The following is a 25,085-nucleotide window of genomic DNA, read 5'->3' on the forward strand; positions in this document are numbered from 1 at the left end:
ATTACTGTGATCCGAGGGTAGTGATGTGAAGGAAGTAGAGTAGGGACTACTGTGAAAACAAGAGAAGGAGAGACTGCTGTGCTTACTGGGGGAAAGGAATAACAGTAGGGACAACTATGATCACTATAGAAGGAGGGCACTGCAATGCATACAGGCAAAAAGGAAGGAGAGTAGGGACTAATGTAATTATTAGATAAAAAAGACACTGCTGTGCCTACTGGGAGAAAAGGGACAAAAATAGGGACCACTGTGATTACTGGAGGAGGAGTGAATGTTCATATATGTTTTTAATGACCATGCAGTGCACTACACAAGTACTGTATGTCTGTAGGCACCCCCGTAATCTGTATGGTCTACACTCAGTTTATAACTATTTATCTGGTAGAGGTTTAAGGTTCAGATGTACTTTTATTGGGTAGAGAGTTTACAAAACAGACAACGAATTAAACCAATGGAATATGTGCTCTTTACGATATATGATTTGTGTGTTTTTCATATGAAGGTATTGGTCGATTGGGTTCATGCTTTTTTTCAGTTTTGCATTGTTTTCTAGGGGAGACTATGTTGTTCTATGGAGCGACAGTAAAGAGCTGCATTAAGCGGGGAAAGGCAGAAGCGGTGGGCGCACAACGAGACCGAATAGGAATTTGTTCCAAAAGGGTTTATTGAACAGTTGGAAGTGGGTCACAAAACATCACAACGCGTTTCGGGGAATAAAATCCCCTTTTTCAAGTGAAAAGAGACTTCAGTCTCCGGATGCTGATGAAGCGTGATACTCCGGATACACGCTTCATCAGCATCCGGAGACTGAAGTCTCTTTTCACTTGAAAAAGGGGATTTTATTCCCCGAAACGCGTTGTGATGTTTTGTGACCCACTTCCAACTGTTCAATAAACCCTTTTGGAACAAATTCCTATTCGGTCTCGTTGTGCGCCCACCGCTTCTGCCTTTCCCCGCTTAATTCTCAGACTCCAACCAGCCTAGTCCCCTGTGATTGGAGAACACACTGAAGCATCGGCAGCCACTGACCTTTTTACATTACACACTATTACTGGAGTTGTGCCTTGTCGAGCACAACCCTACCAGGTGAGCAAAAGATCTAACCCTATTACTCATCTATTACCTTACAATATTACCCTATGAGCGCTTCCTGTTTTTACTATTATCCTCAGTAAAGAGCTGCAGGTACTTCCATACACCACAGTGCACGTGCCCAGCTGAAAGCGTGTGATGCCTAAGGGAATAATGACTTTACAAGGTACAAGCCAGGGTAGAAAGCCACCAGTTATGCATAAATGTACATAATTGTAAATTTCCATACCCATAACTTAGCGATGTCAGCATCTATCAAGCCCTAAATGTCAGAAACTTTCACCTAGTTCCAATTCTCTGGGAATTTCTGTGCTAGCGGTCTGGATTACACTTTATCCATCATCAACAGTGATCCATATATTTGCCCGTATGAAAGAACTCTTTATTTATGTATGTATTCCAAAGCTGGGAGGCAGAATAAATCTAATTTTTTTCAGCAACAGGATGTGTTCATTAGAATCCCCCAAAGGAAAGCTTAGTAATAAAGCTCAACCATTAATATTGCCTTCATCAGGATTGGCCTGGAGGCATGAATATATATAAATGCTTGGGAGGGGCTGGAAAATACAGAACATCTTTATTATGATTCTTATAGATTAAAAATCTAGCCCTGAAAAATGAGTTCTATTAGACATTTGAGTGTAAGCTCCTGTGGGTGGTGATAGCCTTCAGACATCCAAGTCTATATGAGCATAGACGTCTTGGTGTAATTATTCGTATTCAGGAAAAGCCCCTTCTTAGAGCACAAAGGAAAATGAATGTGTCTGGCAACGTCTGCTCTTAGTGACTGCAAGGCTATCTCCACTATGTACCTTACAGGAACAGATACTTGTCAGAGGGTAATTACAACCCATGAAGCTAACATGAATGAATATCCAGTCCTATATGGTTTGGAGAAGTCCACTTTATCTAAACAAACCATTCTGCAATAATGTAGATAATGCATATCAGGTATATGTTTTTAAAGGAACTTTGTCAGCCAATGTGACCAGGCAAGGTTGAAAATAGTGTTAGATATTGGCCATCAAGAGATGTGTAGCAGAAGATGCGAAATGTTAATCCTATCAATCCAGGTCTGCAGCTCTGAAGGGACACAGGGCAGGTCTTTCATCCTCAAGAGCTTTCTACTCTTTGGATTATGCTTCTCCACAATTCCTTCCCTTGGCTATTAGAAGCAGGCCTCTGGTTGGATACTAAAGCAGTCACTCAGAGCAGAGGGAGGGGCTGTGGAACAGTGCAGTGCAAAGAGCAGAAATCACTCTGAGAGTACAGACCTGGATTAAAAATAAACATTTCACTATCCTACAGTCGCTAAGAACACACACTAACACATGGTTACGCAGCTCTCAAATTCCATTACACAATCTGTAGCTTTAAATGGTCAAAACTGCAGTCACCCTAGTTGTCTACAGTCCCCAATTTTCATAGTTTGTCTACCAAAATCGAGGACAGTTAAAACATATTTGGCTCTGACCTAAAAGATTTGGAATCAAGTCTAAAGAAACATTTTGGCCAAGCTTCAATCTTGAATAATTCCATAATCTCTTGTTTTTGCACTGACATATACTGTATATATACTGTACATATACTGTACTGTATGATTACCATAGCGCTTGCTCCCAGAGGAATGGGTTATTACTAGAGATGATTGAGCATACTCGTCCGAGTATACTGCTCGATCGAGTATTAGCATACTCGGACCGGCTCGTTACTCGGACGAGTATTTCCCCTGCTCGAGATCAAGCATTAAATTAAGTGAAGAACAGTGAAGAACAGTGTTTTTATTGTTTAATAAAATATTACAGATGTTTCCTGATGTTTTGCTTGTAAGAACACTATTCTTCACATTGCAGGTGTGCGCGCGTGTCTCCCGGTTCGGAGATACTCGCACACATCTGCAAAGTGAAGAAAAGAATTAAAACATTAAAAACAGTGAATACGGAACCATTTAAGTGCAGAACACATTGAAAGAACAATATTCTTCACATTCCAGATGTTCTGAACATCTCCGAACTTAGCGGGAGAAACGCGCGCACACCTGGAAAGTGAAGAATAGTGTTATTTCAATGTGTTCTAACAAGCAAAACATCAGGAAAATCTGTAATATTTTATTAAACACTGTTCTATTACTGTTCTGTTTTAGCAAAAAAATGCTCGAGTCTCCCATTGACTTCAATGGGGCTCGCTATTCGAGACGAGCACTCGAGCATCTGGAAAAGTTTGTCTCGAATAACGAGCACCCGAGCATTTTAGTGCTCGCTCATCTCTAGTTATTACATTTTGAAAGAGCACTTCCCCCTTCCCACTGCTCATTATTGCTGAGATTAAAGGAAGTTCTGAGGGAGCAGGGGGGAGGGAGGAACTGAGATGCACTGCAGCAGTGTAACAACAGCCTATGAAATCAGAAGAAAGAGGGCTTCTGTTACACGTCCATAGTGTCTTTGCCTCATTAGCATCATTTTAACAGTTGATTTTTGAAGGAAGGAGGCCATAGACAACAAATATAAGAAGATTACCCCAGTCACAGTGCCTGGATCTATGGGTAAGTGCCCCTGATTTATCATGATGGATTTTGAAGTTAGATTTCCTTCAGAAGAATTGTAAAGAGGAGTCATTTATTCCTGGATTGGTTTGATCGGATTTGGAGTATTGTTATACCCTAAAATAAATTTTACTATTTGTGTCCCCAGGTCCGTTTTTTGGGGCAAACAAATTATGTGCTTTTTTTTAATCTGTGATTTTTGATTGTGTTGTAAGTCTAGATAATTTGGCACATGGCAGAAAGTGTCTGAAATGACTCTCCACATTCATGAAGGTGTTAAAGAACTTGGAATACTTGCTTTTTGTGGGTCTGATTGTGTGATACAAATTGCGCCAAAAAAAAGTGCTGAGAAGTAATGAAAACATGTTGAGGAGAAAAAGCTGCACCCATATTGAGAGACTAATTTATATTGAGAGACTAGGTTGTAAAAATTAGAAAAAGAGAAAATTTATGCCGCCGACACATAATGAATAGGTTGCAGGGGGCGCACGAGAAAACAAATGGCAACCCAAGCCAAAAAACACCATAATAAATGTTAATGTGTTCTTGTTTTCCCCCCCTTTTTAACTTTTTTATCTATTTTTTGTCTGATGTATATATTATGCATTGTTTATATGTAAATAATAAATATATATTTTCTGTTACATGGCATATGTTTTACATGGAAAATTTTACATATTATAAAAAAGCGTATCCTGTATGTACGTAATAAATAATATATATACATATAAATAGACAGACAATCACATAAATAGACAGATATATAGAAAGAAAGAAATGTAGATGATAGATAGATAGATAGATAGATAGATAGATAGATAGATAGATAGATAGATAGATAGATAGATGCTGTAGATAGAATATGGACCTCCCATTGAGATGTAGGTCAGGATGGGCATCTAGCTAAGCCCAAATGAAGACATGTTGGGTGTGAGCGAAAACCAGTCACCTGTTGATAGAAAGTTTCTGCGCTAACAGTTGCCAGTCCTTCCCTTTGGAGTTAGGTGTGTCGAACGTCGCACATATCCGCTGCCTGATGGAGTGTGGGATTTTGAAGGCTTTCGGACCAGTGTGTGCCAGGAAATTGTTGTCCTCTGGTGCAAAGAAAGTGATGGTTTCCCGCTCGTTCTGCATGGGAACATACAAGAGATTCTAATTAGAAGAGCCAATTAGGAATTAATGATACCATAATGCTTATGTAAAACAAGCCAGCGTAAAAGACATTCAACACCTGTGAAAAGAAGTCAGCACCTGTGGAAATAAATGAAAGAATCGTGTAGGCAATTGTTCTAATTGTATTAGAGCATTAATAATCTAAATATTGCTAATATGCTGAGAGCAAAATTGAAGGTTTTGAAATATAGTAAAGGGGAATTCTGCAGGTCCTGTACATGAAACGACAGGAGGCTGAAGTCCACAGTTAGAGGTATACGACGCACTCAGTCAGAAAGACTTGGCATGAATGGTGGAGCTATTGTATGTATTATACACATTAATCAGATACCTGCATTATTTTTTCAAATATTCAAATTTTTTTTTCCAAGCTGAAAAAACAGAAGCTGAAAGTTGTCTAAAGCTGTCTAATTTTTAGTCTCTAGATAATGGTTTTCTAGTATGTGTTTTGCGATAATGATGTTGCTATAAATTAGGGCTTCTGTCCGAAATGCGTCTTCATATTTTATTTATATTCCTGCATGGCTTTTATATGAGAAAATAAAGTACCTGGATTTTCGAAAATCTGGATTGTGCTTTTTTTTGATGATATTTGCACTATTACCATATACACCTGCTCCCTGCCGCATGTACCTGGTGCTCCCTATCACTTGACCAGCCACATTGACAGTACTAGGTATCACAAGGTTCAGTGTTGAGAACACAGAACTGAGGTGGTGAAGGTGCATAAGCTGCCATCTCAGTTTAGCTGGAATCTGCAGGGGAATGGTAGGTTTTGTAATCTGCACATCTAAGATAAAACATTTGGATACCCTAGGGGACTGTAAAGCAAGCAAGCTGTTCTCTTTGGCAGCAGAATGCAGCCGTCTCTATCCTGCTTCCCCATCACCTCCTGAGACAAGGAATCAGGCATTCAGCATTAACAAATCTGTTTGAAATGAAGGACGGGATTCTTACCTCCAGGATCTCACTTAGCAAAATAAATCTTGCTATGAATCAGAGACACGTTTGGACTGCTAGTGTTTTCGCAAGAACAGGACATGAGGGTGCAATTGTGGAGTTTGCCTTTGGGCGGTGAAATCCAGAATGTCATTTTGCAGCACAAGTCTTTCCAATCCAGGTTTACAGTATTTTAAAGGTAAAGGGTCCGTTTGTTTAAAGTATAAAATACATTGAAAAATATGGCTTTGAGAAATCGAATCGAATTCTTCTGTAAGTGCAGACTGTTGGTTTGAGATGACCAGTGCAAAAGTAATGGGGTACAGAGCATAATATTTTTTAAAATTATGGTCATCTAATATCTAATGTTTTAAGATTTAGTTTTCTGCACTGGGAGTCATTTTTTGGATAGGTGAATGACACCATAACTGGTGGGCTATTCCGACACTGCTGAGTACCAAAGGATACTCCATTGGGCCCATGCTCTTACCTAAACTGCTTAAGATACAGCAGAGAACAATCTAATTTAAAAATTGGTAATGTCTATTCGCATGGAGATGATGGATAGTAGGCCCCCAGAATCATCGCCGGACACTTCAGATAAACTATATGGGATCATTGGCAAAATACTTTATCCCCTATAAAGCGTCTGGTGACAAAAGTATCTGATTGTTGGGATTGCTGGGTGCTGTGTCACCAAACATCAGATTGGTGGACCAGCATATTAAGACCGGACCGGAGGCCCTGAACTGGCCCACAATGTGTGTCCCTGTCTACTTGCAACCTATGGGCAGCAACTGGTCGACATCCCCTAATCTAAGAGGAGCTGACAAGACAGACTTGTAGTCAGGATGACAATGTCAAAATCAAGATGGTAGCAAGGTAAAGTATCATCAAGAATGTATCAAGGGCAATAGAACACTGCAATAGCAATAGAGTAAGCAATATAACAACTAAGAAATGTGGGTAGGTCCTGGACACCGCCCCAGCAGCTGATTGGTTTGGCATTCATCACTCAAACCATACCTGACACACACTCAGCTCCAAGATGAACAACAAGAATGCTCCACTCACCGAAGAGCTAAAGACCTGAAGGAAACAGCCACAAAGCTGTTTAAACAAAGCTGTTCTACCTAAATCTGAAAGTCATTATGAGCATATAGTTTGTAAAAAAGACTGGTGGCTTTGGGTGGACATTATATACCAGGGGTTATGGGGGCACATTATATATTAGGGATTTGTCAACAATTATATACTGGTTGCTGCGGGGGCCATTATATACTGGGGACTGTGGGGGCCACTATTTACTTGGGATTGTTAGGGCCATTATATACTGGGGACTATGGGGCACATACTATACTGGTGAATGTTGGGATAATATATACTGGGGGCTGTGGAGGACATTATATACCGAGGACTGTGGGGACCACTATTTACTTGGGATTGTTAGGGCCATTATATACTGGGGACTATGGTGCACATAATATACTGGTGAATGTTGGGATAATATATACTGGGGGCTGTGGAGGACATTATATACCGAGGACTGTGGGGACCACTATATACTTGGGATTGTTAGGGCAGTTATATACTGGGGACTATGGGGCATATAATATGCTGGTGTATGTTGGGATAATATATACTAGGGACTGGGGAGGACATTAATTACTGGAGACTGTGGAGAACATTACTTACTGGGGACTGCAATGGACATTATTTACTGGGAGCTTTGGGGGTCATTATATACTGGAACGCTGTGGGGGACATTATACTGAGATCTGTGGGGGACATTACTGGTAACTCGAAACACGAAAAAAAAAATCTCCCAGCACTGTAAATTTAACAGAAAATGCTGTTTGCATTTTTGCATTGCTGTTTCGGGCATAAAATGGCCCTCAAGGTACAGGCCCACTAACATCTGCCTGCCAGCTGTACGGACACACGTCGGGTGCGCTGGAGAGGAGGACAAGCAAGCGCTGCTGGCCCCTCCCCTCTCCATATAGAGAGCGCTCTATCTTTTTTGCAGCCGTGGCATGGTACGGTGTGCTCACTGTACCAAGCCCGGGCGCCATAGACAACTATGTGGGACATATATGTGGCCGTAAATTTGCAGCGGTATATACATCCCCCATACGTCTTAGTCTTTTAAATGTGAAGAGTAAATTACAGTGCCGGGAGCCTCTTTGCTTTGGCAGTAAAGTCCGAGCTGCACCCCTACTAAACCACTCTGATCTAAATAGTAGATCTGAGAGTAAACTGTTTTATGACGACACTGATGCAGTTTAAAGCACATAGAGGGATATACTATAATTTACCATAGTGTATCTAATTTTGCCATATAAAGTACTTCTATTATACTTATATTATAATATTGGGACTATATCCTTCTTATATAGAGACGTCTAAATGGCAATATGCATTATAAAAGTCAAGAGTTCCATGGATTTATATGGGGCCATATTGAATTGTTATGAAGGAATTTATTTCAGAAATATTGTCATTATCTAGGTTGCTTTAGAGTTTTTAGTGTCTTATATGATTATTATATAAGTAGTTTCGTCCATTTCTTAAAAGGCAGCCGCAAAAAACACTTGCACACAAGGGTGTACGGTGATGGCAACGCAACAATTGTCATTGGATGAGACATGGAGGGTGAATAATATACAGGAGGCAAATGGCAGCTAATGGCCCATTATATACAGCATTGCTACAGGGGCAGGGATTGATGAATGGGAATCTATAGGGCTGATATGGGGGGGGGGGGGTTGGCTGCTAACAAGAGGGAACATTGTATCTGGAGCCATAGCAATCCATCATAACATGACAAAGACCTATGTCATATAATGCATTTATCTGTATTATTAATCCTTTGCTGAACCTATTCATACTGGGATATAAAATGATCTCTAGGTAGCAGTCACACGCCACATGTACCAATCCTCCGAGGCCGGGGAAGTAGCTGGCAGATGGGACTTTGCTCTAATGTGAGAGAAATGACAGTTAATAATGCTGATATCTTGACTGGAGACAGCTCACATCAATTTCAGGCCCCGTCTTCTCTCGCACCTTCTATCTGGCTTCTGCTTTAAATGCCACTTTGATGAATATGAATTTTGGTGAAGTTAAAATTGCAGATTCACTTTCCCTTATGACTGTGAATGCTACCTGGTATTTTTTTTCCCAGGCTGATTTGTTGTCCACTGGGGTAGAAAAGCATAAAAACCAGGCAGAAATCCCTCTTTCATGTCTATACTCTCGTAGAACTTTGATTTAAATTTAATTATTACTATTATAATCAGTAGTGGTATTGTTATTTTTATTATTATTACATTTTAATTGTGTATTAATAATTATCCCATTTATTTACTTTTTATTTCCATGTTTTTACTGTGTTTTACTCTTATTGAAGAGGACCTTTCACACAAATTGCAACTCCTAGTCTTTCCACTGATTTTGGCACAGAATTTATTTTCTGCAGTCCTCTTCATTATCCAGGGGTGCACCAGCCATGAGGCAGGTTTAGCCTCTTGCCTCAGGTTGCAACACTTGCAGTAAAATGGGGGGCACCATCAAAATAGGACCTGACTCTTAAAACTAGTATCTCTTCACACCAATCTCAGCATGAGTGTGAGATACTGCATGGGGAACCCTCTTACTAAAAAATAACCTAATAGATTACTACTGGATGGGGTGGAGTGGGGCTTCATTCTATGGCCCGCAGCAGATAGTTTAGATCCCCCCCCCCCTGCTATTATCAAGCAATTAATACAATTAATTTTTGTAACCAGGATGATTATGTTCTCTTCTATCAGGTAGATGGTCCTGGGCTAGAGGAGATAACCTGCCTCCTCCCACTTGACAGTAAGGAGCCCAAAAACTCACAAATGTGTTGTAATTATTGGGATTTTTGTCTATTGAACTGTACAGTGAAGTGGAGTTAGCAGAGGTGGGTAAGGTCCTTGTTAATAATTGCATATGGAAAAATCCCCTGACATATTTCCATTAATAATGTTTATCTATTTTTACTGGTGAATTGGTAATAATGGGTCAAATTTCTTTTGGAGATGGTGAATTACGTATTGACCTACTGTGTTCGTTTTACTTGCAGATCATGTCGAAGAAATAAAGATCAGCTTTCGACAAAAAAAAATACCTATTGTGTAAGGTAAAAGTGTGTTGTCAAATTTACAACGTGGTGCTATCTTACCTCCAGAATCGATGTTTGTACCTGAAGAATCAGCTCATGGCCTTTGACCTGTCTGACGCAGATCTTACAAGACAGCTGGGTGGTGGCTGGCGTGTATCTCTCCAGGGAAAAGGCACAGTGCAGTGGCTGCTGGTTACTGCACCAGACACGAGAAAACGGGACCTCCTGTAATACATAAAGACAAAGACATTCAACGACAGCACCTGCAATAAAGTAATAGGGACACGTCATGATATACAGCAGCACCATGGACAGCTACTGTACAATGTGCCAATTATTTGTCCTGTCCATTGTGCTGAAAATACAGAGCATATATAAGCTGTATTAGTAATTTATCGACCTGCCCAGTTCACCATTTGAGACAAAAGTGACATAAGTGTAAACCACTAAGCAAATTTTTAGAGTTGTATCATTTCTAGTAGTAAAACAGATGTGATACCCTAAAAACAAATTGCAAAGCGGTGCAAAGAGGTTTGTCAAAAATAAGAAAAAAATATTACTTGCCTCTTTGGAAAACCATTTATACCCACAACTTGCTTCAGTGGTCCCTTCTTGTCTCCAGTGATTCTGACCTAAAATTACTGAAAGCACTTGAGACTAAGAGCTACACTGAAGTGGGGGTGGTTCCATGCACTATACAATGATATTGTTCTATTATTAACAAAAATTTAGCAAAAAGGGGACTTGTTCTGAGAATGTGTCACAAAACATTCTTCTTAAACCTCTGGAAAGGCATTAAATAATCTACCTAATAGGAAAGATAAAGAAAGACACATCTATGTGCCGAGGAGAGGTAGGAGGTTTGAGTGGTAGTCAGGGGCCCTAGCCTTCTAGGTAGCCAGTAGCAAACCAAACTATGCACCAAATCCTATACTGAGAAAGGCCTTCACCCATGAAATCCTCATACATATGTTCCTGCTCTCAATAATCATGTACACAAGAGCCATTACAGGATCTTTGAAGGTCTTCCAATGGCCCCAAAACTGTAGATTGAAAGCTGACAGAAGGGACACATCCTACAATGCCCAAGAAGCTGGTTCTTGAACCATTTGTAGGAAGTGACTTGTATGATATTTGTCTTAATCTGCCCCTGCCTAGGACTGCAGTACAAGAGCCTAATCTACAGTTAAATATACAGATGTGTCTTTCCTTATCGTTCTTATTGGGTCAGACTGTATTAATGACAAAGGACTATTTAGTGTCAGCTTGTCTACCTCTGAGAGGTGGGTGCCTCATTTTCCTTGTTTTCAATCTGGTTATCCTCAATATCTCCTTTTTATCATGCAGCCTGGTGCACTTGAAAGGGCTAATTTACAGTATCAGATATCAGGTGTCTATTAATGTGGCACCCAAGCATTGGCCATTAATACATATAATCCAAAATTTTCTTGTAAAAATGATTGATTATTGAAAACATTTTACCACATTCACCTTAACATCAAGCCTCCACTGCTCCCCTTGTTCTTCATTGACTTTTGCTTACAAGGCACAAAATCAAGACCAACTTGTTTGCTCAGCCCCTATCCAAACACGTCTTAATACTTAATACTAAGTAATTAGATTGAAAAAAGCAAAATACGAGCAGTTTTAGATGTAAAATAAATAATTATGTTTTTCCTTGGCCCAATAATTCCTTTCGGCGGCTGGAAATCTCATTATAATAAGAATTAAAATAGAACAATTTCCCAAATACTTTGAGCACTCCTGCCTGCGCCATACCCAGTCCTCTCCTATTAGAGAGTGTATATTTCTTACAGGCGAATGGCTTTTCACAGCATAAAACAATGCTGATTACATTGGGAACATATCCTAATTACACTTCAACTGGCGTTCCATTTGTAGCTAATGCTCTCTGCGATATTATTACTATTTCTACACTTAACGTCAGATTAATACCTTGAGTGTTAGTTGACTAGTAAAGCATAATTATGTCTGCTTTTACTGTTTATAGGTTGCTAATAAAGAGTCAGCTGCACATGAGTTTTCTCTACGGGAAATGTCGCCATTTGCGGAGTGATTAGGAGCCACTACCAGCTTTATCTACCTACTGGCACAAAAGTATATTCACCTGATAACTAGAGTCAATGCAGTCAGTGATACCACATTTTAGGGATCTTTCCAAAATTGTTGTAGGCCATTTATACCGAAATTTCACAGAAAAAGTAAAAGCCCGTAATAGGTTCACTCATATTATGTGAAAAAGATGAAAGGTACAATATCACAGATATCATATAATAGTTACGCTGTTACAGGTTGGCATTCAGTGCCAAGAGCCGTGGGTCAAGTGACCTGATGGCAGCAGGACATGGAACTTCTTGTGAAACCCTGTGTTGTGCTGGTAGATGGAGGGGGCCAAGCACAATTTCACTGCTTGACCCTCTAACCAGTGATATGGAAGTGGTTTTGATGAAGGGGGTATGCAGAAAATAATCACTGTACACTGCATTTTGACAGACAGAAGCCAACAGGACACAGGAGGTCAGAAGGTCCTAGGTGCCAGTGGGTTCTGTGATTTGTGGCTCCAAACTTAAACAGGGTAGTTATAATATGGGTGAACCCTTACCCAATTAAGTGCAGTATAAGTGGTAAAAATATTCCTATATCTCCTAGATTTCCAGCACCACCACTCTCGACCCCCAGGGGTCCTACATCTTTTGCATTACTTTTACAATTACAATTACTGACCTTAGTGGCTACAAATTGGGTCCAAGATCCTGGACTTCAGACAGATGTTCGGGTTCAGGATCCAGGCTAACCTAGGAAAGCTGTTGAGCAACCCATCAACCAACTTTTCACACCCACCACTAAGACCCGCATTGGGTGATGGCACCTATTGCGAGTGTCAACATTTTAAATGCCACTCTTACAGAAGATGATGATTCACTGGTATTTACAGCATCAGTTAAAGGGTTAACACCTGCACCTGATGCCCTCACCAATCACATTGTTAGCAATGTGTTTTGGTTCCGAAATCAAACTTTTTGTTCCTTGTTTTTATCTGAACTTGCTGAAGCCAGACTGACTAAATCCGCTCATCACTAGTTGTCACAAAAAAACCTTAAAAAACTATCCATCTCCTTACAGGAAGGGAAAAAATGATTTTCTGATCACTAAGGGTCCTACCAATATAACCCCCTAAAGAGCAACAATAACAGAAGGTCCGATTGCCCCCTATTTGATCTGAGTCTCTATAGGACTGAGCCTGACTCTATTTTGACCCTATGGGACTGATGGAGATAGTTGACTATGATCACTTGATATGGTTTATCCTAGTAAAAAGTATTTATAACTGATTATATGGAGAGGTGATAAGGTGGTACAATCATTATATTATTTCTTCCAGTCTTTATGAAGGTTATTTTTGATATAATAGAAATATACATAAAATATGAATAAAAGATGTTACTTTAGTGTTTAACAATGTTGTAGGAATCTAGGATTAACCAAAAAAAGCATCATACATATAGCAATTTCCGAACAGTAAGACAGCGATCATGCATAAAGCAATGGCAATGCCATCAGCTACTTTCGGTTGCTTCAGGCAGGTTGCACTACGATAAGTGCTGCTTCAGTGAATTTTGCTAAAGGAGACAGAAGACTCCTGTAAAATACAAGATTTGACACCTGGTCTCATTTACATGGTGAATAACACAGAAGGGACCCGTAACCTATACGCAGCTACTTACAATTATTCAGCAGGTTACGATGGCTTACGTCCGTTCCAGACCACTACATAAATCTAGTTTAATGAAGGGCAATGTGATATTACGTCCCAGACAAATTTATGAATGATTATTTCAATTGTAACAATTACACAGGACATATTTTTCTCAAATATTAACAAATGACAAAATCTGGAAAAATGTAATATCTCCATTTGATAGAATGTAATAGCCAAAATGCCTGTTTTCAGCAACAATAAGAAGAAGTATTACTGATAAATACGATATACAAGTTGTATGGTTCAAAAAGGGAGAGTTTCACTTTAATAGTAAACTATACATGTTATAAATACCAAAAAGCGGCGGGGGCGGGGGGGCTGGGGGCTTAACAGATGAAAATTATATGTTTTCTACGCAGTGAAATCAAGATGTAGAGCTTGACGTAAACTGGTTTATGTCATCAGACCTGAAGAAAATCTGATATATTTTTTCCTGCTTGGTAGTGCAACTTTCATCACGTCCAGTTGATAAAAGTTTCATCACCCATTCATTGATAAGAAATGTACCCTTTCTCAAATCTTAAAATGGCTTTGAGAGCATTCTGAATACTACCACCTGGCTCATTGACAGTAACATTTGGTACTGGTACCGATTATCGACATTAACTCTTCATGATGCAGCATTTAAATAGCTAATGGGCACTATTTTGGTTAGTATCATAGCTTCCCCATAATAATTCCTTTATTTATATAGCACACACAGATTATGCAGCGCTGTAAAGAGCTCGCCAAATCAGTCCCTGTCCCCAATGGGCTCACTATCTAATCAACCTACTAGTATGTTTTGGAGTGTGGGAGGAAACAGGAGGAAACCCACGCAAACACAGAGAGAACAAACTGTCAGATTACGTTATTAGTGGCAATGACCCTACCGATAGTTTAGTACCAGCAAGTATGCGGTTGTTTATACAGTTAACAGCAACGATCAGTGCAAACGGGATATTAAAATTCTTTTCAACCTAACTGGGTAATATTGCTATTTTAAAGAAAATCAACCAATTAAAAAAATTAAAAACACATACAGATACTCACCTCCACTCCTTTTCATCTTGTTTCCAGCGCTGTTCTTTGCTTAGCTTGACATGCCGGTATCACCTAGAAAGAAACTTATAATTTGCAGCACGTTGCATAGGCATAAGATGTCCGGTGCTCTGGGCTGCTAATAATGCACGCTGCCTGCACCTTTTTCTCCCATGCTCTCACGTGATATCACATCCCTCTCCTAGCATGGGAGATGGAGGTGTGGGGCATGCATAATTAGCAGCCGGAGCGTCGGACATCTTGTCCCCATGCTCCGGCCTGCTAAATGATAAGTTTCTTTTTTAAGTGATCTCGGGATCAACATCAAGAGAAGCATAGATTTATTTTTTTAAACAGATTATATCTTTTAATGGTTCCCCTTGTCACTAGTTGCCAACAACCCCTACATCCTAAAAGCTCTAATCCTAAACTTCCATCACTAGGTCTATTGAAGATCTTCAGCTGCTCATAGACTGAGTAATAGTCAACTGAAAGCTATTAACATCAAGGTGAATAGATCCATAACTAGTTTTTCCTTTTTTTAAGACTACTGCAGAATGAAGATGGGGATACATTTATTCAAGTGAATTTCTGACATTAGAACTCTTGTCCATGGGCTGCGTCTAATACAGCAATTGATCTCTATTCACTTGTCCAGAAAAGGGCAGACCCTCAACAATATTTCATAAAAATCTTTTATCACATTGATAAAGTAACAAATGGTTGTCCTGTGGACATATCCATGGAAATGCAAGGTATGAAAGTATTCAACAATCTGCAAATTGACACCAGATATGGAGATGTGAAGTGCCGGACTGATTCATACCTGGATTCTCGATTATCGCCATTTGATGATGGCGGAATCTTTTGAAATGTTAAGCAGACTTTGATCTTGTGTTTAGTGAGGAACATGTCTTTAAGCAGAATGAAAAGACAGCATAAGCTTACTCAATTCATAATGGCATAAAACATACCGCAGTGAGGCCAAAAGGGAACAGTTTTCATATTTGTATAAAGATCTACTTTGATTTCATCCTCTATTTCTCACTTTTAATTCCATGTTAATTTAGGGAAATTGAGATAATCTACAGATGTGCTGAGGGTCAAATTGTCACTTCAGACTAGAACGCTAAATAGGTTGCAAAATCATTTTTCATATGCTTTATTACAGCTAGAGCCAAAAGCCCCGCTGCTATTCTCATAACAATCATAAAAAAGAAAACCACCACCACCGAGGGCCACCTCTGTTCTTACAATGGCTATGTGATTGTGGGCAGGGGACACCTGTTCTTCAAATACTCACTGGTCCCAGAGTTGACATCAACAACAATTGAACATTTACTGTATGGCATTACTTTGCTATACAATCAGTATCGGGAATAGGACTACCTTCGAGGATAGCATCTCTAATAAACCCCTCAAATATTTTCCCCACAACAGGAGTTTTTTTAAAGTGAGGAAAAATTTTGGGAGGAATTTCAAATCTATCATACATGTGCATCCCATAGTTGTGGGCTTTATTGTCACACCGTTGCACATGCATAGCATGGCATTAGAGTTTCTTTAATTTTTAAAAGCAGGTTGATTATTTCATAGTATATAAGGTCGGAAAAAGACGCAAGTCCATCAACTCCAACCTTTAAGAACTAAATAAATGTTTTATCCACATAACCGTGTGATATTTTTTCTCTCCAGAAAGTCATCCAGGCCTCTCTTGAACATGTACATAGAGTCCGCCATAACAACCTCCTGCGGCAGAGAGCTCCATAGTCTCACTGCTATTACAGTAAAGAACCTTTGTCTATGGTGATGGTAGAATCGCCTCTCCTCTTGGTGTAGAGGATGCCCCCTTGTCCTGGTCACAGGCCTAGGTATAAAAAGATGTTTGGAGAGATCCTTGTACTGTCCGTTCAGGTATTTGTACATTGTTATGAGGTCTCCCCTCAGTCGTCTTTTTTCTAAACTGAATAATCCCAAATTTTGTTATCTGTCATTGTATTCTAGTCCCTCCCATTCCCCTAGAAAGGTCCATCTGAGGCAACTTTGGTCATCTGGCTTCTTACTGACAGTCTAGCCAATATAACATGCAATGAGAGTGATAAACTGATATAGATAAAACAATCAGCAATATCTATTGGGGCCTATATATATGTAATCTTAGCATTTTCAGACCTGTTCTGCTAACTCCTTTGACAGGGTAGAGTCCGTTTTTTCCCACTGATGCCCCAGTTATTGAGGGAACACGGTGTTAAAAAAAAAGATATATTTTCAAAAGTAAAAAAAAAATACTGCATATATAATGTAAAATATGCAGTATTCTTCTAGACTGAGAGATTAGCATTTGGGCTACGGTACATGGTGCCTACTTAATCCTCCATCAATAGATGTTGGTTAAGAGGTCAACCAGGGTTTACAGTTAATTATGGACTGAGAAGCTCATAAGGTGTCTCTAAACCATACAAATTGAGCATGTATGTATATTCAGCATATACAATGCGGTATAGTTGAGGGCCTGGTACTGATTTTGCACTGGAGTCCAATAATCTCTAGTAATGTCTCTGGGGTCTACCCAAAGGGGCTTCCCAGGATTTAAAAAAGTGGATGGGGGGTGCATTAAAACAGTAAACATCCTATATTTACTTCTCTCCACAATTCTGTTCACCAGCAGCAAAACACGTTACTGCCAGCCTCTTTACAGAGGCCAGTAGTGACGTTGCATCAATAGAGCATGGAGCAGGAGATCCAGGCTGCCGCAGTAAGCACGTTGTCGGTGCTGCATGAATGCACACCTCTTTATACATACACAAGACAGCTGTAACTAGCGTTGCTATGGAAAGATGGGTTAAGCATGGAGAGAGTTAAGTATAAGATGGTTATTGTTTTTATACACCCCTAGCCTAATGTTTTTCTAAACACAGACAACCGCTTTGAAGGGTTTTTCCCACGAAACAAGTTAGGCCCTAACCACAGGAAAAGGCCTAACCCCCAGCTGATCTGGGGGTGGTCTCAGTGATGAGAACTCTACAGATCACAAGAACGGGAGGGTTCAATGTGACAACGTTGTCATCACTCTCCTAGGTGAACAGGGCAGCCCGGCCATGGGCGACCAGCTGCACTGCTCATATTGGAAAGCAACGAGGGGTCCAAAGGGGGTACATCGGACTCAATTGGATCCTCTTTTCTCACTGAGACCCACACCATGAGCAATCCTGTGGATAGAGCCTACCATGTTTCTTTGGAAAACCCCTTTTAATATAGCAGGCTTGGATGAGAAGACGGTGGAAAAATGTCTTGCTAAGCTCATGTTCTCCTACAGAAGAGCAGGTTATTAAATGCAGAAAATGTCACATGTTATGAAAATATCCTTCATGTTTCTCACTATTATGGCTTATATAAGATACTAAGGGAAGAGCGATGTTGGAGACTAAAAGAAGATGATCACTTACTGTCTTTTCATAAAAAAGGTAGAAAAAAAAACCCCTTGAGTTGAAAGCCCAGTCTCTGCTGAGCCAGTAATACAGGGTGATTGATGTGTTCGTGAAGTGAGTGAGACTTCTCAAGCCTAAAGTATAAAATAAAAAAGTATGTTCTAAAATAGTGATACCTTTTTATTGGGCTGGCTATCAAGGTCTGACATAGGCTTCTAGGAATTAAACCCTCAAGGCCTCGGCTGAGCTACTTCAGAATTTTGTTCTCTTTAAAGATTAACTGAAATGGAGAAGCTTTACTGATCTCCTCGTCTTTCTGGCCACACCAAGATAAAGTCTAAACGTTAACCCCTTGGTGATAGCTTGACTTTTTAAAGGTTTTATTTCCTTTCTTTAGCCTGAAATTTCTTAATCCAGAGCAGGTCTTTGTGTCAAGAATTGTCCTCTTTTTTTAGAAAGAAATTGGGATCAATTACCCAGAGACATCCCTATTAAAATGAAGCGAGGGATAATAGAATATTTTAAGCCTACTAGTGAATGGAAATTGCCGATTGAAGAAAAAGTACAGAAAGAAAACTTTTGCAGTTGTCAGCTAAAAAAAAACCTATGGGGCACATTTATAAAAATTGGCAGCGATAATTGCGATGTAACTAGTGCACATGGTGTATTTATATCTCAGCATAATAGTGATGGATTCTTAGGAAACCTTCAAATACACTATGGGGCACATCATATTTTCAGCTAGGCAAATTGTCAAATTTTAGCGACTTTTGCCGTTTTTGCACCATTTTTGCGATTTTTAACTCTGTTCTTTTTCAAGTATGCCTTGTCTGCACCTTTGTGCAGTGTGCTTTACGTATCTTTGTTTTCCAGATGTTCAGTGCTACTTTTGCCGTTTTTGTGCCTTTTTTGGTGCAAATCTGCACCTGGTCCAGGGCAGGTGCAAAGAAAGTTTTTTTTTCATGGACCCGATTTTAACATATAAATTGGAATTATTTAACATGCTTTAACTGTTTAACATTTTTCACAGTAACCTCTTTTGTCCAAATTTTTTTTTTTAATTGGTTACTTCTAAGGGTGAGGTCACACGTATTTAATGCATTTTGAAACTAATTACAACAGCTGAGGAGGTGATTTGCCTTATTTCATTACTGTTAACATTTGTGTCTACAAAACGTGTCTACAGTAATGTAATTAGGAAAATCACCTCTCCTCAACTGTTGTAATAGGTTTCAAAATGCATTAAAAATGCAACATGTTAAATCCCAAATTAACAGTAGTGTCCACTCCTGTATATAACCCCTCACATGACTTGTGTCCTCTCCTGTATATAACCCCCTCACATGGCTTGTATCCTCTCCTGTATATAACCCGCTCACATGACTTGTGTCCTCTCCTGTATATAACCCCCTCACATGGCTTGTATCCTCTCCTGTATATAACCCCTCACATGACTTGTGTCCTCTCCTATATATAACCCGCTCACATGACTTGTGTCCTCTCCTGTATATAACCCGCTCACATGACTTGTGTCCTCTCCTGTATATAACCCCCTCACATGACTTGTGTCCTCTCCTGTATATAACCCCCCTCACATGATTTGTATCCTCTCCTGTATATAACCCCCTCACATGGCTTATGTCCTCTCCTGTATATTACCCCTCACATGGCTTGTATCCTCTCCTGTATATAACCCCTCACTTGGCTTGTATCTTCTCCTGTATATAACCCCCTCACATGGCTTGTGTCCTCTCCTGTATATAACCCGCTCACATGACTTGTGTCCTCTCCTGTATATAACCCCCTCACATGACTTGTGTTCTCTCCTGTATATAACCTCTCACATGGCTTGTATCCTCTCCTGTATATTACCACCTCACATGGCTTGTGTCCTCTCCTGTTTATAACCCCCTCACATGGCTTGCATCCTCTCCTGTATATAACCCCTTACATGGCTTGTATCCACTCCTGTATATAACCCCCTCACATGGCTTGTGTCCTCTCCTGTATATAACCCCCTCACATGACTTGTGTCCTCTCCTGTATATAACCCCTCACATGGCTTGTATCCTCTCCTGTATATAATCTCTAACATGGCTTGTATCCTCTCCTGTATATACCCCCCTCACATGACTTGTGTCCTCTCCTGTATATAACCCCCTCACATGACTTGTGTCCTCTCCTGTATATAACCCCTCACATGGCTTGTATCCGCTCCTGTATATAATCTCTAACATGGCTTGTATCCTCTCCTGTATATAACCCCCTCACATGACTTGTGTCCTCTCCTATATATAACCCCCTCACATGGCTTGTACCCTCTCCTGTATATAACCCCCTCACATGGCTTGTATCCTCTCCTGTATATAACCCCTCACATGGCTTGTATCCTCTCCTGTATATAACCACTCACATGGCTTGTATCCTCTCCTGTATATAACCCCCTCACATGGCTTGTGTCCTCTCCTGTATATAACCCCTCACATGGCTTGCATCCTCCCCTGTATATAACCCCTCACATGGCTTGTATCCTCTCCTGTATATAACCCCCTCACATGACTTATGTCCTCTCCTGTATATAACCCCCTCACATGGCTTGTGTCCTCTCCTGTATATAACCCCTCACATGGCTTGTATCCTCTCCTGTATATAACCCCTCACATGGCTTGTATCCTCTCCTGTATATAACCCCCTCACATGGCTTATGTCCTCTCCTGTATATTACCCCTCACATGGCTTGTATCCTCTCCTGTATATAACCCCTCACTTGGCTTGTATCTTCTCCTGTATATAACCCCCTCACATGGCTTGTGTCCTCTCCTGTATATAACCCCTCACATGGCTTGTGTCCTCTCCTGTATATAACCCCCTCACATGACTTGTGTTCTCTCCTGTATATAACCTCTCACATGGCTTGTATCCTCTCCTGTATATTACCCCCTCACATGGCTTGTGTCCTCTCCTGTTTATAACCCCCTCACATGGCTTGCATCCTCTCCTGTATATAACCCCTTACATGGCTTGTATCCACTCCTGTATATAACCCCCTCACATGGCTTGTGTCCTCTCCTGTATATAACCCCCTCACATGACTTGTGTCCTCTCCTGTATATAACCCCTCACATGGCTTGTATCCTCTCCTGTATATAATCTCTAACATGGCTTGTATCCTCTCCTGTATATACCCCCTCACATGACTTGTGTCCTCTCCTGTATATAACCCCCTCACATGACTTGTGTCCTCTCCTGTATATAACCCCTCACATGGCTTGTATCCGCTCCTGTATATAATCTCTAACATGGCTTGTATCCTCTCCTGTATATAACCACCTCACATGACTTGTGTCCTCTCCTATATATAACCCCCTCACATGGCTTGTACCCTCTCCTGTATATAACCCCCTCACATGGCTTGTATCCTCTCCTGTATATAACCACTCACATGGCTTGTATCCTCTCCTGTATATAACCCCTCACATGGCTTGTATCCTCTCCTGTATATAACCCCCTCACATGGCTTGTGTCCTCTCCTGTATATAACCCCTCACATGGCTTGCATCCTCCCCTGTATATAACCCCTCACATGGCTTGTATCCTCTCCTGTATATAACCCCCTCACATGACTTGTGTCCTCTCCTGTATATAACCCCCTCACATGGCTTGTGTCCTCTCCTGTATATAACCCCTCACATGGCTTGTATCCTCTCCTGTATATAACCCCTCACATGGCTTGTATCCTCTCCTGTATATAACCCCCTCACATGGCTTATGTCCTCTCCTGTATATTACCCCTCACATGGCTTGTATCCTCTCCTGTATATAACCCCTCACTTGGCTTGTATCTTCTCCTGTATATAACCCCTCACATGGCTTGTGTCCTCTCCTGTATATAACCCCCTCACATGACTTGTGTTCTCTCCTGTATATAACCTCTCACATGGCTTGTATCCTCTCCTGTATATTACCCCCTCACATGGCTTGTGTCCTCTCCTGTTTATAACCCCCTCACATGGCTTGCATCCTCTCCTGTATATAACCCCTTACATGGCTTGTATCCACTCCTGTATATAACCCCCTCACATGGCTTGTGTCCTCTCCTGTATATAACCCCCTCACATGACTTGTGTCCTCTCCTGTATATAACCCCTGACATGGCTTGTATCCTCTCCTGTATATAATCTCTAACATGGCTTGTATCCTCTCCTGTATATACCCCCTCACATGACTTGTGTCCTCTCCTGTATATAACCCCCTCACATGACTTGTGTCCTCTCCTGTATATAACCCCTCACATGGCTTGTATCCGCTCCTGTATATAATCTCTAACATGGCTTGTATCCTCTCCTGTATATAACCCCCTCACATGACTTGTGTCCTCTCCTATATATAACCCCCTCACATGGCTTGTACCCTCTCCTGTATATAACCCCCTCACATGGCTTGTATCCTCTCCTGTATATAACCCCTCACATGGCTTGTATCCTCTCCTGTATATAACCCCTCACATGGCTTGTATCCTCTCCTGTATATAACCCCCTCACATGGCTTGTGTCCTCTCCTGTATATAACCCCTCACATGGCTTGCATCCTCCCCTGTATATAACCCCTCACATGGCTTGTATCCTCTCCTGTATATAACCCCCTCACATGACTTGTGTCCTCTCCTGTATATAACCCCCTCACATGGCTTGTGTCCTCTCCTGTATATAACCCCTCACATGGCTTGTATCCTCTCCTGTATATAACCCCTCACATGGCTTGTATCCTCTCCTGTATATAACCCCTCACCTGGCTTGTATCCTCTCCTGTATATAACCCCTCACATGGCTTGTATCCTCTCCTGTATATAACCACCTCACATGACTTGTGTTCTCTCCTGTATATAACCTCTCACATGGCTTGTATTCTCTCCTGTATATAACCCCCTCACATGGCTTGTATCCTCTCCTGTATATAACCCCTCACATGGCTTGTATCCTCTCCTGTATATAACCCCTCACATGGCTTGTATCCTCTCCTGCATATAACCACCTCACATGACTTGTGTTATCTCCTGTATATAACCTCTCACATGGCTTGTATCCTCTCCTGTATATAACCCCCTCACATGGCTTGTATCCTCTCCTGTATATAACCCCTCACATGGCTTGTGTCCTCTCCTGTATATAACGCCTCACATGGCTTGTATCCTCTCCTGTAAATAACCCCCTCACATGGCTTGTGTCCTCTCCTGTATATAACCCCCTAACATGGCTTGTATCTTCTCCTGTATATAACCCCTCACATGGCTTGTATCCTCTCCTGTATATAACCCCCTCACATGGCTTGTATCCTCTCCTGTATATAACACCCTCAGATGGCTTGTATCCTCTCCTGTATATAACCCCCTTACATGGCTTGTATCCTCTCCTGTATATAACACCCTCAGATGGTTTGTGTCCATGTGGATTTGAGACATTTGCAACAAAAAGTCGCAAAAATAATCCAAAATTTGCGCCTGTCAGGACAGGCAAAGATGAACATGTATACCAAGTAAAAAGACAGGATCATAATAAGGCGCAAAAAGAGCAGCCAAAAGTCTCTAAAATTCACCTCAGAGATACCAAACTATGATACATGTCCCCCTATATTTTGATTTAGGCATTGTACTGTATATAGAGTATCATATATCTGATAAGTCTTGTATGGCAAAAAACACAAGCTCCAAATTTTAAGTAAACCCTTTAAAGGGATTTGCCACATTACTTAATGTTCCTTGTAATTTTTGGGGTGCAAAATAAAAGGTACCAATACAACTCCAAAACATACTGTTAGGTTGTTTAGATTGTGAGCCCCATGGGGACAGGGAGTTTGCCATGCTTTGTGCAGCGCTGCGTAATCTGTGTGCGCTATATAAATAAAGAATTATTATTATTAAAACATATACATGTTCTACACCATTTTCTTGAAATTGAAAGTAAAGCTTCTGGTTTAGGAAAGCCTTTTACATCATCAGCTACCTTTCCTGTCCATAAAAGGGCAGGGGAAGCATGTGGTCATGTGATCCCAAGTGACCATGACTAGTCTGTGCATGCTTTACCATCTAGGACCTCATGTCCTAATTTTAAGGTCCTAAGACATACATTGGAAGCATGTACAGGAAGCATGAAGCAAAGTTGACAACCCCTTTAATCCAGACATTAAATCAATTGGCTCATCATTGTAGTAAATAGTATCTCTGCTGCAGCATCATTTAGGTGATTTTAATAATCAAAATCCAGCACAAATAACATGCGGTCTCACCAAATATTAGTAATATAAATAGTCCATCAAAACCTGTGCATGAATCCAAGGGGGAGATTTATCAGAAGTGTCTGAGAGTAGAACTGTTCTAGTTGCCCATGGCAGCCAATTAGAGCTCAGCTTTCATTTTCCCACAGCTGTTTATAAAATAACATATGTGATTGGTTTTCATGGGCAACTAGAACAGTTTTACCTCTGACAACTCTAATAAATGCCCCCCTTTGCTTCTAGCCTCTTTCTCAGATTTCTTGCTATGGGGATCTACCTATTGAGTCAACCCTCCCGAGGTCCACAGCTCTCTAAGACTAAATATAATCAAGATGGATCCATAGTGCATAACCTCTTGAGAAGGTAAGTATTAAAACTGTTTTAAATTATACTCACAAAGTTTCCAATAATAAAGCACATTGAAAAATCAGTACAATCCAAAGGACATTTTGTCCGGCCCATGTTTCACCAAATTCAGGCTTTTTTCGGAGGCATTCGGAGACATCCCTACTGTGCAAAGCTCTTTTTATGGACTATTTCCATTATAGATATTTGCTGAGATAGAACTATCTTTGTGTCTAAGTTTGATTATATAAAATAACCTCGAATAGAGTTGCAGCAGAGACACTTTTTATTTTATTTTTGTTGAATTTACTTGGTGTTTTAGGATTTATCTACTGCTCTACTGAGTCT

At 40.5% G+C, this 25,085-nt stretch overlaps 1 protein-coding gene across 3 annotated transcripts in view; it reads right to left on the reverse strand.

Moving 5' to 3' along the window:
• UNC5D (unc-5 netrin receptor D) overlaps positions 1–25,085 on the reverse strand; it is a 448,185-nt gene that overhangs the window by 15,122 nt on the left and 407,978 nt on the right. For all 3 annotated transcript variants that reach the window (XM_072148810.1, XM_072148811.1, XM_072148812.1), the window contains 2 exons: positions 9,954–10,118; positions 4,584–4,762 (listed from right to left, as the gene is read on the reverse strand). In XM_072148810.1, coding sequence (XP_072004911.1) covers positions 4,584–4,762; positions 9,954–10,118 — 344 coding nt within the window. The remainder of the gene's footprint in view (positions 1–4,583; positions 4,763–9,953; positions 10,119–25,085) is intronic.

Source organism: Engystomops pustulosus, chromosome 4 (genome assembly GCF_040894005.1).
Source record: "Engystomops pustulosus chromosome 4, aEngPut4.maternal, whole genome shotgun sequence".
In the NCBI taxonomy this organism is placed as follows: Eukaryota; Metazoa; Chordata; class Amphibia; order Anura; family Leptodactylidae; genus Engystomops; species Engystomops pustulosus.